The 17,690-nt window shown below is 67.6% G+C and overlaps 3 protein-coding genes across 3 annotated transcripts; 2 read left to right on the forward strand and 1 right to left on the reverse strand.

Moving 5' to 3' along the window:
• Window positions 1-510: 510 nt before the first annotated feature.
• On the reverse strand, window positions 511-8,991 carry H696_02499 (hypothetical protein). The gene is made up of 13 exons (XM_009496407.1): window positions 8,187-8,991; window positions 7,917-8,069; window positions 5,599-7,767; window positions 4,398-5,441; window positions 4,013-4,230; window positions 3,853-3,905; window positions 3,392-3,774; window positions 2,327-3,279; window positions 1,802-2,075; window positions 1,455-1,651; window positions 1,266-1,368; window positions 939-1,117; window positions 511-725 (listed from the first exon to the last, which is right to left on the reverse strand). The coding sequence occupies exons 1-13, from the start codon at window positions 8,965-8,967 to the stop codon at window positions 621-623; spliced, it is 6,612 nt and encodes a 2,203-aa protein (XP_009494682.1). The 5' UTR covers window positions 8,968-8,991; the 3' UTR covers window positions 511-620.
• A 774-nt stretch (window positions 8,992-9,765) lies between these two features.
• Window positions 9,766-13,033, forward strand: H696_02500 (hypothetical protein). The gene is made up of 9 exons (XM_009496408.1): window positions 9,766-9,887; window positions 10,022-10,246; window positions 10,322-10,584; window positions 10,758-10,994; window positions 11,118-11,214; window positions 11,303-11,518; window positions 11,761-12,249; window positions 12,362-12,461; window positions 12,666-13,033. Exons 1-9 carry the CDS (start codon window positions 9,789-9,791, stop codon window positions 12,971-12,973), a joined length of 2,034 nt encoding a protein of 677 aa, XP_009494683.1. The 5' UTR covers window positions 9,766-9,788; the 3' UTR covers window positions 12,974-13,033.
• A 259-nt stretch (window positions 13,034-13,292) lies between these two features.
• Window positions 13,293-16,916, forward strand: H696_02501 (hypothetical protein). Its single transcript, XM_009496409.1, has 8 exons — window positions 13,293-13,678; window positions 14,191-14,311; window positions 14,384-14,488; window positions 14,601-14,911; window positions 15,079-15,453; window positions 15,575-15,832; window positions 15,987-16,428; window positions 16,513-16,916. Exons 1-8 carry the CDS (start codon window positions 13,410-13,412, stop codon window positions 16,597-16,599), a joined length of 1,968 nt encoding a protein of 655 aa, XP_009494684.1. The 5' UTR covers window positions 13,293-13,409; the 3' UTR covers window positions 16,600-16,916.
• The last annotated feature ends 774 nt before the right edge of the window (window positions 16,917-17,690 follow it).

Genomic DNA, 17,690 nt, shown 5'->3' on the forward strand with positions numbered 1-17,690 from the left:
CCCTCCCCCCAGAGGAAAACACACCCAGACACACCCGGAGGCCGACCCCCTTTCGGCCCCCTGCCCCCCCAGCCGCCGGCGCCTCCGCGCGGGTACGTGCGCGCGCGCGCTTGCCAGAGCTCACGCACTCACACACACACACACACACACACACACACACACACACACACACACACGGCCGCTGCTAGCGGAGACCGCTAGCCCGGCCGGGGCTTGGGCACAGGGACCCCTGCGGCCTGAGAAAAGCCCGCCACACACCACGCCCAGGGGCGTGTGGGGGCGCCGGGACGCGCATACGTTGGCATACTATCCGATGGCACTCGAGTTCGGGGAATTTCTCGCAATGACGACCCGCGAAATGATCGAGCGTTGGGATGCATGGGGTTCGGTGTGTACGCAGGTGGGGGCGGGCGGAGGCGGCCACGGCGCCGCAGCTCCTGGCCTCGAAACTCCTCCCCCTGGCAACAAGGCAGGGCGCATGTGTGCCTAGAGCATAAACCAACCCACTCATGGGAAACCTTCGGGGGATGTATATTTGCCCTTGCATCTACTTGAATTCCCCCCTCCCCCGGCCCTGTGGGAAGGGGCGGGACGCAGTGTGGGGGGGGGGGGGGGGCGTGTTACTTGCCAGCCATGTAGGATGGATGCACGGCAGAGGGAGGAATAATGGCCAGCTCGTCGAGCGAGGCGGCCGCCTTCCGGACGAACCACCGGTCGCTCTGGATCTGTGCGATGCGTCCGTTGGAGGGGCGGGAGGGGAAGAAACGGATATGTGAGTAGGAGTAGGGGGCGTGACAAGTATGCACACACACGGAGAGAGAGAGAGAGAGAGAGAGAGAGAGAGAGGAAAGAAGGGAGGGAGCAAAGGGCAAATAACAGCCAGTGACCAAGCGGCCCGGCAGAACTGATTGACAGCGGGAACGCGTGTATCCACATACCTTGTGGTGGTCATTGGACCGGAGAATGCTGATGCGCGCGGCCTCGATGCGCGCGACAAGCTTGCTATGCGCCAGGTACTCCTCACCAAAGTGGCGTCGGAAGGCCTCCTCGAGAACCAAGAGATCCAAGTTCAGGCAATGCACGCCAACGTTGGTCAGCAGGGGCACATTTGGCGTGCCTGGAGCCGCGAAGGGGAACAGCACACGGGGGAGAAGGGGGGCAGAGAGGTCAGCAAAAAAAAAAAAAGGAAGGCAGGCAATTCCAGCCTGAAAGGATGTCTGCATGACGGTGATAGGGCGCCATTGGTGGCCACCTCTTTGGCGCACCGATGGACACCAGGCTGGTGATCTGAGTGGCGACCACTTCGGCCACTGAGCGCCGAAGTGCCAGTGGGAACTGCTCCTGCGTGCTGAAGAACGACTGAAGCAGCTTTGGGCACAAACAAGCCATGGTCAGCAGGGACAGTCAAAAGGACAGCAACATGGCGGGCCCTGTGGCGGGCTACATTCACGCACTGACTGCATGCCGGGAGAGGGCAGTTCCACGCTCTCGGCGTCGGGGAATTCCTCAAGCGATGCATATGGCAACCCCCGGGGGTATGCCCAGGCCCGCTCCACCAGGTACACCCCGAGAGGCATGACCCGGTTGGAGGTGGCCGACGAGGAGGAGGTGACATTATTGAGTGCCAGGGAGGCAGACTTGTTGATGATGTCTGGAAGGGGCAGGGCGGTCAGGCAACAGGGGGAAGAGGGGGAGCGAGGGCAGCGCCTTGCTCACCCGGAGGCCAACGGCGGAAGACAATCATGGCCACGTTTGTCACAAACAAAGGACCGGGCCGGAGGGGGCAAATAACCGGGCGTACCATTGACATGCCGCTTGGCCTGGATGACGGCCGGTGGGGGGCCCTGACTGGAGGGCAGCCCGGCGAAGTCCTGCGACAGCCGATCCAGCAACGGGCCTTGGATCAGCACCAGGTCCGACAGGAGGGTCACCACCGAGGGCGGAAGCTCGAAGTGTGCGGCGGCCGGCTTGAGCGCCGAACTGCCGCCGGTCAAGAACCGCTCGATCAAAGTGCGCAAGTGGTTGGCATACACCAGACACAAGTCCAGGAGTGATTGCAGGGCCGAGTCGGCCACCTGTTGGTGTTGTCATTGGGCCGGGGTTTGTGCGGGCACAAGGCAAGGCAGCGATTGGGGAGACGGGTCAGTCGGAGGCCCGGCATATGGCGCCGCATGAGGAGATGACATGCAGAGGCGGAAATGCAGCCGAGCATGCCCAGAAGAAGGGAATGCGGGGTACAGCGACGAGCGGAGGGGGAGAGGAAAGGGGAGAGAGAGAGAGAGAGAGAAACACCGAGGTAGAGAGACCCAGCCAGGAAGCAACGCACATCATTCAGGTCAAGCTGACGGAGGTCTCGCAGGAGGATCTCCAGCCGCGAGCAGAGGACACCCAGGCCAAGGGAACACACCTTCGGCAGGTCATCCCCGGAGCCGGGCGGGCCGATGCAAAAGTGCCCGATTGACTCGAGGGTGACGCCGAACTTGACAGCAATCGCCGGCAGGGACGTCGCCAGGGTGTCGGCCCCAGGGCCAGTGGCCGTACTGGCTCCGGTGTGGATTTGCAGGGCGCCGCCAGGCCGGCGATCGGCCCCGGACCCCGGGGCGGTGGACACACGTCCGGACCCGGGCCCCGACGGCGCGAGCTCCAGCGACAGCATCGGCAGGGGCTCCACGGCGGACAGCGCCGCGCGCAGGTGCGACACCGAGCGCGACACATACCGGTCATAGGCCGACGCCAGGCCGGACCGCACCAGTGGCGACGTACGCACCAACGAGGCGAACACCAGCCCGAGACGCACCTCGGTGAAGGTGTCCCCCCCGGGTCCGGAGGCCGGCGCGGTGGGGCCCGTGCCCGCTTGCGCCCCTGGGCCCCCGGACGACGCGAAGGCCGCATCCGCCGCGTCGCTGCGCGTCGCCCCGGCCGCCTGCTGCAAATCCGTGCGGATGTAAAAGCGCAACTCCTCCAGCGCCTGCAGGCGTGAGGTGGAAATGCGAATGCACTCGGCCACCGTGCGAATGGCCTCCCGCTCGGAGAAGAGCACCGGCCCGGCTCCCGGGCCGCCGGTTGTCGAAGTGGAGGACCCGGTGCGCGCCAGGTCGAAGCTGGTCACCGAGCTGTCCGGCGAAAGATCCCCCAGTCCCGGGGATGGCGGCTCATCCAGGAGCGAGCGCCCCCGTGCGGCCGGGCTGTCGTCCGAGATGCTGATCGCCGCCCGGAAGACATACCGCACGAACAGCACAATATAGGAGTCCAGCATTTGCAAGACCCAGCGAAGGAGACCTAAGGACAAGTGGCGAGAGGTGTCAGTGCCAGAACCGGGAAGAGACGCGAACAGAGCCGGCATGGCAATCCGGTGGTCCGTGAGGCAGACGAGGAAGCGCGGCTCACGCACCAGCCGACTGCGAGGAATCGATCAGACCGGCGGCCGCACGCTGGGCCTGAGGCCCCAACAGCAGGTGCGTCGACGCAGATCCCAGCAGAGCCATCGGGGAGAAGCGCCCCGGTGGGGCGGCTTTGTCGCCGGCTGCCGCGCGCGGTGACGCCCCAGACCCCCGGCCAGGCGAGGAGAGCCCGCCCACGGCGGGGGAGGCGCTCGCGGGGCCGGCCACACGCACGGTGGCCCCGGCGGCCGGCGCCGACCGTAGCACTCGGTCCAGCGACACCGGTGGCACGAAGAGCTCAATGAACTGCTGTACCACGATGGATACTCCGGAGACGAAGATGGTCACCAGGTTGTCCACATAGTCGGTAACATGGCGCTCAAAAACAACCGATCTGGGGCGCACAGAGTCAGTGATGCTGCCACTGGCGGGCATGGAGAAGTCAGAGGAGGAGGAGGACAAGCCAACGTACGCCATCTTCTTGTCCAGGACTGATCCGTGTCGTGAGAGGAAGCGCTCCAGCGCCTGATTCAGGCGGAGACACAGGTCAGCACTCGCGAGAGAGAGAGAGAGAGAGAGGTAGGGAGGGGAGACGCCGGGAGGCAAAAAAAAAGCACAGGTAAACACCGTACCATATCACTCCGGCCGAGCAGCCGCAAGAGGGCAATGTGGCGGTGGAGCTGCGTTCGAGAAAGATGCGGCCGGTCGATTGAGTCTGCCAGCGCCAAAACCAGGCGCTCGGAGTAAGACGACAGCGTTGCCAGCAGGCATTTGATGGAGCTCGCTGGCAGGGTCACCCGCTTGGCTATCCGGGGCTGCGAGCCGTCCAACTCGATGATCATCTGTCGAGCTGCGGGGGCGCATGGGGGGCATTTGTCAGGGAGATTGGGGCAGGGAGATCTCATGAAAGGAAGGCCGAAAGAGCAGGTCAAGAGGGGGGGGTGGGGGGGAGAGAGAGACAAAGAGAGGAGGAGGCAGACGCATATGGACGGAAAGGCGGGACGCCGTGACGCGCACCATTGAGCAGATGGCTGTATGCCTCGACGAAGTCCCGATGGGCAATCGCCACAGCCATGTCGTCCAAGCGGTTTTGCACATCTTGCGTGGCCTGCTCCATGGGATGGTGGATGCTGGACGTGCTCCCGGCCGGAAGCGCGGCACCGGCCAGCGTCTTTGGGGTCCGCTTGCGCTCCATCATCGCCTGGAAGGAACCAACCACATTCGGCAATCGAGGAAGGCCGGTGCGCGGGTCTTCGGCCAGGATGGCCACCGTCCCGCGACCGGTCTTGGACCCGGAGGCCCCGGCACTCCCGCCACCGGCCGGGCCCGGGCCCGTAGCCCCAACCGGGGAGCTGGTCCCCGGCAGCGGTACCGCGTCCAATGTGGCCGACCGTGCACGGCCACCCGGGGCCGCGTCCTCGGGCCCGGTAGCCGCCGCCGCCGCCGCCGCCGCCGCCGCCGCCTTGCCAGCCGACGAGCGCGACAGGGGGTTCTGCCGGAAGCCAAGCTTGGCCAGCGGATTGGACCCGGACCCGGTGACCGACGAAGCCCGCGGCTTGGTGTCGGCCTCGGCCTCCGGTGTGCCATCGGTGTTGGACACGGTGGCCATGTAGGAGATGACATCGAAGGTGGGGGCCGCCCGGCCGGCCGGGTCGCCCGGCGTCGCCGAGCCCGACCCCGGCTTTGGAGTGCCTCGGCTGGCGGTCTGCGGCGTGGTGACCGATCCCGGAGCACTGGTACTGGCCCCGGCGGGCGTCTCCGGCGGCGTGGGCCCCACCGAGGCTGTCAGCCCTGGCGAGCTGAGACTCGACGAGGAGATGGCTGTCAGCGTATTTGTCGACACCTGCCGAGCAAGGCGCTGCTGCTGCTGTGTCGACTGGGGCTGCTGGCTGGTGCCGCTCGACGAAGAGGGCTCCTGCGGGGTAAGCCCCTTGCCCGGGCGCTGGGCACTAGCCAGGGCACTGTCCACAATGGACTTGATCTCCAGCATCAGGGCCCGGGTGGTGAACTGCAAGTAAAACTTGGCCGAGTCGGCGAAGATGCTGAACATCGACTGGCCACCTACATGCAGTGAAGTGGAAGAAGGGAGGGGCCTGGTCAGTTCGGAGCAGAGCATGGGCGGGCGGGCGTGTGCAGGCAGCACCAAGTGCTATATGGCAAGGAGCTAGGGACAGAAAGATGGAGGGGGGGGGGGGGGGACAAAGAAAGACCGACACACCATCGGGATTGTGGACATTGGCCGTGGCCACAGCCGACAAGGGAGCCGAGAAGACCGCCACAAAGGGAGGCCGCGGGGAGAAGGAGGCCGCCGCTTGCTCCAGCCCGGAGCGCCCGCTCGACAGCGAGTCCACTTGACTTGCCAGGGCCAAGTACCAGCGCCGCGGGTCGGCCACCAGGCCACCAGGCACAACACCAATGCAACCAGGGGCTCCGCACGGCCCGGCCCCGGCGACCATGGCCCCACTCCCATCGGTGGTGGTGCCGGCGCCGGTGCCGGTGCCGGCAATGGCGCCAGAGGTCATGGTAGACGCCGGCGACAGACTCAGGGCCGCCGACTGCCGGCTCAGCAGTGGCGAGGGCTGGCTCGGGGCGGGGATCCCCCCGAGCGGGGGGGAGGACTCGCCCGAGCCCGGACGACCGCCAGGCAGGGGACCCTTGTCCCCGGGCTTGGCCCGGCCCTGGGATTGCGCCGCACAGGAGGCACACTGCTGCACCCCGGAGGAAAAGCGCATCGCCTCGGACATGGCATCAGCCCCGCCACCGCCGACCGCCCCGACCGCCGCGGCCATCGTCGAGTAGCCGCCCGTCACGCCGCTCATGATGGACGTGGTCACGGTTTCCAGGACCGTCGACCCGAAGGCCAGCGGATTGATCAGAGACCCGCTGCTGAAATGCCCGCTGGTGCCCTGGGAGTAGGACTGCAGCCCGGGCCCATGCCCGGGGCCAGACCCGGACAGGGGGGATGGACCGTGCCCGGAGCCGGCCGTCCCGGATGGGCCTCCCCGACGTAGGCCGGCCCCGCCAACCGGACTGTTGGACCGCCGGTGGCCGCTGCCAGGGGGGCCGCCACCACCGTAGTGAGTGCCGCCGGAGGTGGCGGCGGTGGCGGCGGCAGCGGTCGAGGCGCCGGCGGCCGAGTGCATGCCCCCGCCACTGCCGTTGCTGCCACCGCCGCCGCCGCCGCCGCCGCCGCCGCCGCCGCCGCCCGGACCACCCGGGACGCCCAGCTCCCCGGAAACCCCGGCAGACCCGGGCTCCGCGGACTCGCCGGGGCTCGGGTCTCCGGGACCTCGCACATGCAGGCCCACAGCCAGAACCAGATGCGAGTCGAAGAGAAGCAATCGCCCGGCCGACTCCACGGCGAAGGTATCCGGCGAAGCCAGCAACAGATTTGTGGCTAGCAGCAGGGTCGGCACGACATCCGGCAACCGCGGCATGGCCATCCCATCCAGGAGGGCTCCAGCCGCATCGACATCCAAAGGCCCGGACCCCGGGCCGCCGGTCGGGCCGCCGCTACTGCCACCGGCACCGCCGACCCCGGACAGCCGGGCAAAGGGAGACCGGATCAACGGGAACACCGACCCCGGTGAGGGAGACCCGCCCCAGCCGGAGGAGGGAGAAGGCGAGGACCCGGCGCCACCTGGCCCACCGATGCTCGACCCCCCGTCCGAGTCACTTCCAGCCGGGTGCCCTGTGGCGCGGGCGCCCGGAGCCCGGTACCCTGGCGAGCTGACCGTCGGGGATCGGGTGCTCGGCGGCCCGTGCCGATGCGGCCGCGCCGGGATATCCCACAAGTGCCTGCCATCCGGCACCACAGTCAGCTCCATCTCCCGGAGAAGGAACTCATGCCCCGGGGTCAGCAGCGAGACATCCAGCTCGCCGCCATACAGCGGGGCATCCGGATCGAAGAAGGCCCCACTGGCTCCGGGCCAGCCGCTGCCGGCCATGGCTCCGCCGGCTCCGCCGGCGCCCCCACGGCGGGTTTTCGCCCGGCGCAGGGTCCCGCCACGAGTAGCCAGGGTGTCCGGCCCCCGGGAGGCCTCTGCCGCGCTGGCCGCCGCCGCGCTGGCACCGACCGCCGCCGCCGACGGAGTCTTTGGACTGGAGGCACCCAGGCCAAAAAGCCGGCCCAACGACGCCGGGGCATTGGTGATCGGGGAAATGGCCGCCGAAATGACAGCCGAACGCTGGCGGCGGTGAGACCCGGTCGCGGCACTCGGCAAGTCCGGTGACACTAGCTGCGCCTTGGTCCGGGGACCCACCTCACCTGGCCGGCGCGGCCGGAAGGCCTGGAATTTGGTCGCCTGGATGGTCAGCGAGATGGCCCGGACAGACCCCTGCAAGGCAAAGAGATCCCGACGCAAGTTGTCAACATCACGCTCGAGCACTATGCCACCATGACAAGGGCGCAGGGTGAGCAGGGGGATGCGGATGCCCGGGTGTTAGTCGTGTACGCCTCGATGCTGAGCTCCGTGTAGAGGCGGGGAGGAGGGGGGGGGGAGGGACAATTGGCTGGGGAGGGAAGGAAAGACGCACTGCCCATCTCCTGCGAGGTGTACACGAACTCGCGATAGTGCCCGGAGACGCAGCTTTGGAGGCGGGTCACCGCCAGGGCCGAACTCGAGGACAGCTCCTTGAAGACACTCTCCACATCGGAGGAGAGGTGGTTGTACAGACGGTCCGAAATGACTGGCGGCCATTGTGCCCAAGGGGGAGGGCCAGGACAGGCAGGGAGTTAGCGGGATCGAGAAGGCGCGCAATGCCCCCATAACAGGGGGACACAAGAGGGAGCCCCGGCAGCCGTACATTGGTCCGCGTCGAAATGCGGGTCGCCAAATGTGTCGATGATCTCGCGCGGGAGGGCGAGCTCTGGCGGCTCGTCGCTGGTCGACGGCTCGGAAACCTGCGTGGCAGTCGTCCCCAGGGGGGGTGGGCGCTGTGCGGTCCCGGGAGCCGGCCGCGCCGGGTCAAGTCCGCTGCCGGGCGGCGTGCCGGCAAGACTCGACAATGAGGAAGTGGCCGTCGGGCGGATGGGCCTGGCGGCAGAGGCCTCGCCCCGGGGGCCGGCAGCGCCTCCAGCACCGACGGCGCTCATGCTGCCGATCGAGGCCAACGAAGAGGTGGACCCAGTGGCCGCGGCCGTGGCACCCGGGCGACCAGACGCGGTGGCTCCGGCACCGGGAGCCGGGCTAGAAAGGGAGGGCGATGTCTCACGCTTGTCGAAGGGATTGACCGCGGCCGGCCCCGGCGTGGAGGCACTGAGCCCTGGCCGGGGGGGAATCCGCGAGGGTGAGTCGAAAGGGTTGGTGTCACGCGTGCTGACGCTCGATGGACGCCCTTGAGAGAAGCCCGACTCGACGACGTCGTCGTCATCATCATCGAAGGGGTTGGTGTCGCGCGCTCCCCCGCCAGTGGGACGGCCTGCCCCGCTGGGTGGCGAGTCGAAGGGATTGGTGTCGCGTGTGGAGCCCGTCCCGGGGCCCGGCCGAGTGGCGCCATCGCCAAAGGGATTGGTGTCTCGGACATTGGAGCGCCCGGCTCCGGGCGCGTCCCTCCGATTGACAGTGTCGAAGGGGTTGAGCGACATCCGGCGGCGGCGGCGGCGGCAGCAGCAGCGGCAGCAGCGGCGGCGGCGGCGGCAACAGCCGGGGCAAAGGGGAGTAGGGAAGGAAAAAAAAGGCTGGAGGGCGGCGGAAGAGGAGGTAGAAGAGGGCGGAAGGGAGAGGAGGAGAGAAAGAGGAGAGAAAGGTATTGCCCAAGCACTCCAGCGTTGTGGCGCTCGGGCTGCTTTTCCTGTCGGCTGGCCGGCTTGCTGCCAAGGCCCGATCTAGCCCCCCTCCCGGTCCTGGGCCACAGACGAGGCCAAACAAGGGCAGGCCCGACCGGACGAGGCAAGGCCTGAGACACTTCCCGCGATGCCAGGAGCGGGTGCACACAGGCCCCGGCCCCGAGCGACCGGCCCATTGGAATGCCCCAACGGACGGGGCACCAGCGCACAGACACCTGGATGGGGTGCTTTAACTGGGCCCTTTCAAATTAAGGCCCAGCTCCGCCCATGTCCGCGGGCGCCTGATCGGCCGCGGGGGGGGGGGGCAGGAGAGAGCCGACGTCGAGCCCGGCTGTCTAGGCCCACGGCGGGGGCCGCCCAGTGCGAATTCGACGCGGGTGCTCCCACCATTGCTAGGGACTAGATTGCCGAGTGGTCCCCCCCCCCGCCCCCCGGTCCGGTCAATCACCGAGGGGGCCGAGACAGGAGGGGAGTTCCTCTTGTCCCCAGTGAAAACGACGCCCAGCGACAGAGGGCCCCAACGCGGAGCCGGCACCATCGGCCCCTTTCCCCTCTTTTGCTGTCTTCCTCTCTTCCCCGTCCCCTGCCCCCCCCCCCCCCCGCCCCCTTACCTCCACACCATGATGCATCGCCTTCCGCGGGCTTCGCGCGTACTTTCTGGGCCCGCCAGGGCGGCCCGCACCCTCATCGGCCCGGGCGCCGCACAGTGCGCCATTCGCGTACGGCACCCTCACTCCCTCTTCTTTTTTTTTGCCTCCCTTGCCCCTGGGCCAGGAACTCGAGCACGCAAATACCCCTTCCTCTGACCTCCAGCTTTGTCGGTCGCGACATGGGATTCTCTCCTCTGCCGTAGGGGCTGGCCACCACGACCGCCGGGGCGCCAGCCGCGGGGTCCCTGCCCGCGTCGCACTTTGTCCCGGCCGACCCGCGGGTCCTCCCTCGCGACGATTTGACCCCTCTCTGGAAGGCCCAGTCGCACCTGCCGCCGCTCCCCCTGCACCGGCTCGAGCAGTCCGTGCGCGGGGTGCTGAGCAATGTGGACGCCCTTCTCGGCCCGGCCGCCGTGGCCGAGGTCGTTGTGCGTATTCCCGCTTCCGCCCAGGCGCTTGCACCGGACGTGCCCTACCGACACAAGTACTGATCGAAGATGCAGCCCCTCGCCGAGACCTTCACCGATGAGGATGGCCTGGGGCCGGAGCTCCATGCGCGACTTGAACGCCTGGCTCAGACCGAGCCCGGGAACAATTGGTTCCTGCGCTTCTGGAACCAGCATGCCTACTTCCAGCCCCGGGCCTCGCTTCCCACCAATGTCAGCTACTTTTACTCGTACACGGATGACCAATCCTTCCGGACCCCCCTGGCCCGGGCGGCCAGCCTCGCGCACCGTGCCCTCCAATTCCGCTGGGCTCTGGACCAGTGCGTACCCTCGGTGCCCCTGACCCCGGGCCCCCGGGCCCCGCCTTGCTCCTGTGGCAGATTCCCCCCTCCGGAGGAGGGACTGTCCCTGTGCTGACTGGCCTCTGCCCCTTACCTCCTCGCCCACCGCTGGCACACTCTCCGTCCCCCGGCCCCGGTGTCCGCCATCACAGGAAGCTTTATCCGGCGGAGTATACGCGCGATGGCAAGCCCCTGTGCATGCTGCAGTTCCACCACCTGCTCAATAGCTGCCGCATTCCGCGCCCCGGAGCTGACACCTTTGTGCAGCGTGACCGCGCGGTGCCAGGCAACCACCTTGGGCTGGTGGTTTTGCGCGGGGGCCACGTCTTCCACCTGGACCTCATCTGCCCAGATACCGGGGTTATGTTCCCCGAGTCGACCCTGGCCAAGTATGTCTCAGCCCCGGGCCTTCCGTCTGGGGGAGTAGGGAAAAAAAAAAGAGACACCACCACATCACTGCCATGACTTTGCAAGTGCTGACTCCCCGGGCCGCACCTCCTCCCCAACCGCAGATCGCTCGAGACCATCACCGAGCGCGCCGGCCAACTGGGCCCGGCCAAGTATCCCATCGGCCTGCTGACGGCCATCGACCGGGACCAAAGCGCGAAGGTACACACACGCCCACGAACCACCGTCTCTTCACCGGCCTATGCGCTGTTCTTTTGCTGACATCCCGCCACCGCTGCCAATCAACCAGGGGCTCGACCTCCTGGAGCAAGCTTCACCCAAAAATGCCGCGCACCTGGCGTGCGTGCGGAATGCCGCATTGGTGCTTTGCCTCGATGATACATCTCCCGACACGCCGGACCAGGTGTGTCGGGAAATCTGGCACAGCGACGGCCGGAACCGCTTCTACGATCACAGCGTCCAGATCATCTGCTTCGCCAATGGCAAGGCCGGCCATATCAACGAGGTGCGCTGGCCTGCTCCCGGCGAGCATCCCCTACAAGGACCCTGTCCCTCTGGCAGTGGCACCCGCCATGGCGTGCCGCGAGTGCTCCCGCATTCACATACGCACATATATGGGGCCATATACCTAACTGCATGCACCATGGCAAACATATTCACACATACACACGCACACACACGCACGTATACATGCATGCACACTTGCATCCATCCATACACGCACACGCGCCGCCATCCCTCCTGCAGCACTCCCTGGCCGATGGCTCGACCTCTATCCGCGTGGCCGAAGCCGCCACCGGACGCGGACAGGGCGCCGATCGACTGAATGAGGCCCAGGCGCTGGGCTTCGACCCGACCGGGGCGACATCCGGCACTCTGGCCACCAGCTCCCTGCGGGCTCCCCGGCATCTGGACTTCGATCTGACCGACGACCTGCGCGCACAAATCACCACCGCGGCGACGGCCGTGCGGGAGGACGCCGGGCGCCGGGACATGCGGCAGTTCGACTTCCGGGGCTTCGGCTCGGCGCACATCAGCAAGCGCCTGCACCAGAGTCCGGATGCCTTTGTGCAGATGGCCATGCAGCTGGCCTACCGGCGTCTGCATGGCATGGCCTGCTCCACATACGAGACCGGCCAAACGCGTCTCTTCGCCGGTGGCCGGACCGAAGCCATCCGCACGGTCAGCCACGAGTCGGTCATGTGGACGACGGCCATGATGGATGACACCTTCAATGTGCGTGCCACCGCTGCCGCTGCCGCCGCCGCCGCCGCCGCCGATTTGGCCCCTGACCCTCTTTCCTCTCGCTTGCCCTTTTTCTCCCCTTACCCCACCTTGGCCGAGCCAGCCCGAGGTCCGGGCATACCTCCTGGATAATGCCCTCCGTAGGCATGCTACCACCACCCGGGCCGTGGTCGAGGGCTCCGGCTTTGATCGGCACCTTTCGGGTCCGTACTGCGCCACTGGCTCCGGCCATCTTCACCTGTCTGATCGCCCTTTGCTCGGCCCTACACTAGTCCCCCCTGGCCGATCGTGCCTCGGGGGGGGGGGGGGGGGGCAATGAACAGGAAGGAAAACACATCACGCAGGCTACCCCGACACTAACGTGCAACACACATTGGACATTTACTTTCACACACACACACACACAGCACTCAAGTATGTGCTCGAGCCTGGTGAGACGGACCCCTTCCTGGAGAGCGCCATCCTGGATGCCTCGCGGCAGTGGACCCTGTCTACCTCGCAGCTGGTTAGCCCAGCTGTTAATGGCTACGGCTGGGGCCAGGTTTGCGACCAGGGGTATGGCATCCCGTACCTGGTGCAGGCGGACTCGCTTCGCTTCAGTGTGGCCTGTCTGTCGGGCTACGCCCGTGCGGCCGACATGAATGAGGCCATCGGCGCCGCGCTCGAGGACATGAACCAGCTCCTGTTGGCACACCCGCCCCCGGCGCGGGTGTGAGGCCGGGCCCCACCGTTGGCATCTGCGCCATGAATACACCACAGCGACATCCGGTCCGGTCATTTGTACCTACCTCCCCCTGGCAGGGCCTTTGTTCCCGGTCACAAGCGGGGCGAGACGGAGCGGGTTCTTTGCGTGCGGCAACGAATGAGCATGCACTGTGCGTTGGGCGCGATCTGCCAACTGCTCGAGGGTGCAGGGCCTGGGGGGGCCCACCTCAACGATCGGACACACGCGATCGGCCAGCCGGCGGATATACATTCCTTGCGAAGACTCTTCGGGGGGTGCTTGACAAGGGGCCGAGGCCCGGGCCCGGCCGCAGTGAGCTCTCCTCTCGCCCTCTCCCGCCCTCCTTCCGCCCCTCCGTCGGTCTTCCGCATTCAGCCCTCGCGCGCGACACCCATACACAATCGGCATCCCTGCCTCCCTGCCGGCCATGGGCACACCCAAATCGGTTCTGCTCCGCCGCCAGCGAGCCGCCCTGCGGCCGCCCACCGGCAACGCGGATGAAGCGCCAACCATCTCTGGCCCGGCACCCCCTGCGACCTCAGCCGCTGTCCCGTGCGGTGCCCCGCTGGTTTCGACTCGGCACCTTCTGGCTGCTGTCCTGCTCCTGCGCTTGGCGCAGGCTCTTCTCCAACGAACAGCCTTCAGCCCGGACGAGTTCTGGCAGTCCCTCGAGCCGGCCTACTTCCTCGCCTTTGGATATCCTTGCTTGTGCCACACCTCCCCCCCCCCCCCCGGCAGTTCTTTATCCCGAGCCTCCCCTCGCTCCCTTCCCTCCCCCCCGTTGAATGAGCGCGTGACACGACCGCCCCGAGCCGATGTCGATACGATGTCTGGGCAGGAGAAGCAGGCAAGGCAAGGCAAGGCAAGGCAACCCCCCATATGGCGGGCCCTGTGGCTTCAGATGCGCGCAACATTCAGCGCCTCGAAGACTGGCAGAGCTCCCGGAGGCCAGTAGGCAGGATGTCGTCACTCATCCTGCCCACGCCATATGGTGGCTCGCCATTCGCCCCCCCCCCCCTTCCCTCTTGCTTGACATCGTGCGATGCGAGAGGCGAGCCGACATCCGCTCGCCTCCGCCGCTCGCAGGAAAGAGAGTCCGACCCACCCGATGCACCGCTGCCCACTCGCCGCCTCGCCCGCCAGACAAATCCCCGGTTGTTGCCTTGACTCCCCTGCTTGACCCCCCCCCCTCTCCTGGAACCCCACACATCGGGCAATTTGACCTGGGAGTGGACAGCCACGCGCCTACGTGGCTGGCTTCACCCGGGCCTCTTCGCCTGCGTGTACTTTCTACTTGGGAAACTCGGCCTCGAGGGCACGCGCCTTCTGGTACGCTTCTCTCCTTGTGCCCAGAGAAGATGTCGATGTGGTGCTAACCACCGGCGGATGCCCTGCGAGCAGATCCTCGGCCCCCGGCTCCTGCAGGGTCTCATCGCCTTTGCCACGGACATGGCCACTTGGCGCCTTGGGAGTCGCCTTTTCTCCCGGGCCGCAGGACGTTGGGCGGTGCGCCGGTTGCCTGACCTGCCTGCTTGCCCCCTCTGCCACCCCCCTCCGCCCCGCCCTCCCCTACTGCACGTCCTGACACGAGCCCGTGCGATGGCGCACACCCGGCCAGCTTCTCTTCTCGGTTGGACTCTGGTTCAATGGCTATGCCCTCACCCGGACCCTGGGGAACTCGCTGGAGACGTGTCTGCTCGCGTGGGCCCTGGCCCTGTGGCCTTGCGCCCAGACTCCGGCCCGTGGGACTCGCTATGTGCCGGGCTTGGCGCTGGCTGCCCTGGCGGCGGCCGTCCGTCCCACGGCCCTGGTCTACTGCCTGCCGCTGGGGCTGGTGGAGCTGGCTAGTCTCGTGTCCACGGCACGAGGCGGTCTTTCGGCCAAACGACGCCTGGCCGTTGGCTGGGTACTGCTGTGTACCCTGGTCGGGTGCGATATATGGCCAGTGCTTGTGCTGTTTCCCCCCCCCCCCCCCCCCCACCTCCCCTCCCTCGGCCCCTCGGGGAGTGCGCACATGTGAGCCCGCCTGCTGACCATAGCCATTCGCGTCTGCCTCCCCCTGCCGGACCCACACACGCGCACACACCGCTGCCCAGCATGACGGTCTTCGCGCTGAACGCCCAGCTTGACCGGCGGCTGTATGCCCTGGCGGCCGAGCACTTCCTCGGACCGGGCGAGGCAGCCGCCGGGCTGGCGCAGCTTTGGTCTTGGAGGCCGACGCTGCTGAACTTCCTGCGCTTCAACTTCACCCTCTCGCTGTCCTCCTTTTACGGGGTCCACGGGTGGCTGTGGTATTGGACTGAGGGCATAACCGTGGTGGTGGGCGTGTGGCTGGTGCCCCTTGCGGCCGGTGTCGCCGGTGCCCTGGCCCGCCCTCCGGGAGACCCGTTTGCCCGGCGCATTGGCTGGCTCCTGACGCCGGCGATTTTCTTTGTGGTCGTACATTCGCTGCTTGCACATAAGGAGCACCGGTGCGTCGGGTGGTGCATGCCGGACCGGTGGCACGCGAAGGGCGCGGCAAGCGGCCAGGGGAGGGACACGGAGACCGGGAGCGCACGCGCCGCAGATCCAAGATGCTGACCGCTTGCCCAGCTTCATTCTCCCCGTGGTGCCGGCCTGTCTGGCGGTGGCCGGAGCCGGCATGGAACGCCTGGTCGACGGCCTGGCCCCGGGACCCGTGCTCGCCCACAGCGAGGCAACATCCCCGGCGCCACGGTCGCGCTTCCTGGCCGGCGGCTTGGTGATGGCCGGCCTCCTGGCCAACCTGCTGGCCTTCCTCTTTTTCGGCTTCATTCACCAGGCCGCCCCGATCGGAGCCAGTCTCTTCCTCCGACGCATGGCTCCTGGCAGGTGCGCTCCTCCGGGGTGTGCGCTACAACGAGAGTCCAGAGGAGGGGGGGCGGGGGGGGCGAGGGACTGAAAGGCCGCCGGGGAGGGCATGCTGCCGCTTGAGTCCTGCGCTCCGGAAACTAACCCACCCATCGGTCGGGCCCCCTTTACACAGTGAGGGCATCCTCATGCTGACTCCCTGCCATCTGACACCGCTGGCATCGTACCTGGGCGACATGCGCGGCACGCCCGTGCGCTTCACCACCTGCGAGCCGCCCCTGCCGGAGGAAGCCCTGTCACCGGACTTCGTGGCCTCCCTCCGCCGCCGGGCGGCCATGGATGTCCCCGGCTCGCGGGCGCCCCTGCGCGGCTCCACCTCCCCATATGCCGATGCCCCGGGGAACATCTTCGTCACCGTGGCCGCAGGGGCCGGGTACCGTCCCGAGACGGATCTCCTCTTCTCGGCCGGCAGTTCGGCCGAGACCCTGCAGACGGCCACCTCCCTGATGGAGGCCGAAGTTTTCGCCGGTCGCAAGCCCTCCTTCGTTGTCCTGTACGAGGGGCTCCTCCGGCGCCTGGGCCAGCTGGACCCGGCCCTACTCGAGGGCTATGAGTTGGTGCGTGTGCTCAACGCGGTGGCGCTGGTCTGCCCTCGGGCCCGCAGCATGGTGGCTTGTGATTCTGACACACGTGCCCGCCAGTGTGCTGAATTCTCCGACGGCCCGGTCCGGGTGGATTCGCGCTACGAAGGTCAGCTTCTGATTCTCTGTCGTGATGTGGCGGAATGACATTCCCTGTTCCGGGGGCCCCGACTTACGAGGGCTCCTTGCCTGCGCCCGGCGAACATGCATTCCTTGGTTGGGCTTGTCGCGCCGCGCCTTGCCCCTCTCCCTGGCGGGAGTGCCTGGCTGTGCGTTCGTTCCGGATGGAGATGTGTCGGAGCCCATCCCTCGCCTCGGGTTCGTTTGCTCCATGCTCTCCGGCCGAGCGGGCGCAAAAGTCCCCCCGACGGACAGATGATCTTTTCCCCGCAAAAGAGCTCCCATTATAATATATCATATATCCCACAGACGGGGAAAGCCCCAGGTGGCGCGGACCATCTCACCACCCTGTGTTGGGCGTCAGATTTGAGGTATGCTGGGGACTTTGGTCCCGCTTGCCCTCGCCCCCCCCCCCCCCCCCCCTGGGCCTGGCTGCTGCCCTGGGGAGGTGTGCGCGTGTCTCCCGTGCCCTGCACGCGACGACCCTCCGCCCGCGGGCCGAGCCCAGGCTCCGACCGGGAGCCCAGGCTACCCGGGTCTGGACGTCATTTCCGGGGCTGGCACGCGGGGGCCGCACGCGGGCGCGCACGGGGCCTGGGGGTTGACCTCCGGAATTACGCTTACGCCCGGGTCGGTTGGGCGGGCCGCCCTTCCCTTCACGGCTCTCCCCCGGGGGGGGGGGGGGGGGCGCCACGCCACCCGGCTCCCCCCCCCCCCGGGCGGCTGTCGGCCGGTGAAACTGAGGCGACCGGTGTCCGTACCCAAGCGCTGTGGGGGGCTTCCGGACAGCCGGGTCCCTGGTGCCCGGCGGTGCCGTCCGCTCGGGGCGGCTCCACTCCTGTCGGGCGGGCTGAATTTCCTTATGTGCGGCCGCTGGCCCGGGCGGCTGCGGGCGCGCGAAGTGGGGCGTGCGCGCACCACAGCGGGGCCTGGTCACGCCCTGGGCGAATCATTCGCCCGGTTGCCGGCCCCGCAGCCTTGTTCCAGTGCACACGGGCGGGGGGCACGCGCCGGCTTCAGGCGGCGAGACAAGCGGGGCGGGGCCGGCTGACTTGGGCGCGCACTTTTGCCCCGAGCCGGTCCAATCTCCCGCCCTTTGTCCAGGGCCGCGGGGGGGG

This window comes from Fonticula alba, assembly GCF_000388065.1.
Source record: "Fonticula alba strain ATCC 38817 unplaced genomic scaffold supercont2.3, whole genome shotgun sequence".
Taxonomy (NCBI): Eukaryota; order Rotosphaerida; family Fonticulaceae; genus Fonticula; species Fonticula alba.

Coding starts and splice junctions, on each gene's coding strand:
- H696_02499 (XM_009496407.1), bottom strand. CDS start 8,967: ATGTCGCTCAACCCCTTCGACACTGTCAATCGGAGGGACGCGCCCGGA. Junction 1,652..1,801: donor GGCCAAGCGGCATGTCAATG/GTACGCCCGGTT, acceptor TGCCCCTTCCAG/ACATCATCAACAAGTCTGCC. Junction 1,118..1,265: donor CACCAGCCTGGTGTCCATCG/GTGCGCCAAAGA, acceptor TCGCGGCTCCAG/GCACGCCAAATGTGCCCCTG.
- H696_02500 (XM_009496408.1), top strand. CDS start 9,789: ATGATGCATCGCCTTCCGCGGGCTTCGCGCGTACTTTCTGGGCCCGCC. Junction 9,888..10,021: donor CCGCACAGTGCGCCATTCGC/GTACGGCACCCT, acceptor CCTCTGCCGTAG/GGGCTGGCCACCACGACCGC. Junction 10,995..11,117: donor CCCGAGTCGACCCTGGCCAA/GTATGTCTCAGC, acceptor CCCCAACCGCAG/ATCGCTCGAGACCATCACCG.
- H696_02501 (XM_009496409.1), top strand. CDS start 13,410: ATGGGCACACCCAAATCGGTTCTGCTCCGCCGCCAGCGAGCCGCCCTG. Junction 14,312..14,383: donor TCGAGGGCACGCGCCTTCTG/GTACGCTTCTCT, acceptor CCCTGCGAGCAG/ATCCTCGGCCCCCGGCTCCT. Junction 15,833..15,986: donor CGACGCATGGCTCCTGGCAG/GTGCGCTCCTCC, acceptor CCCTTTACACAG/TGAGGGCATCCTCATGCTGA.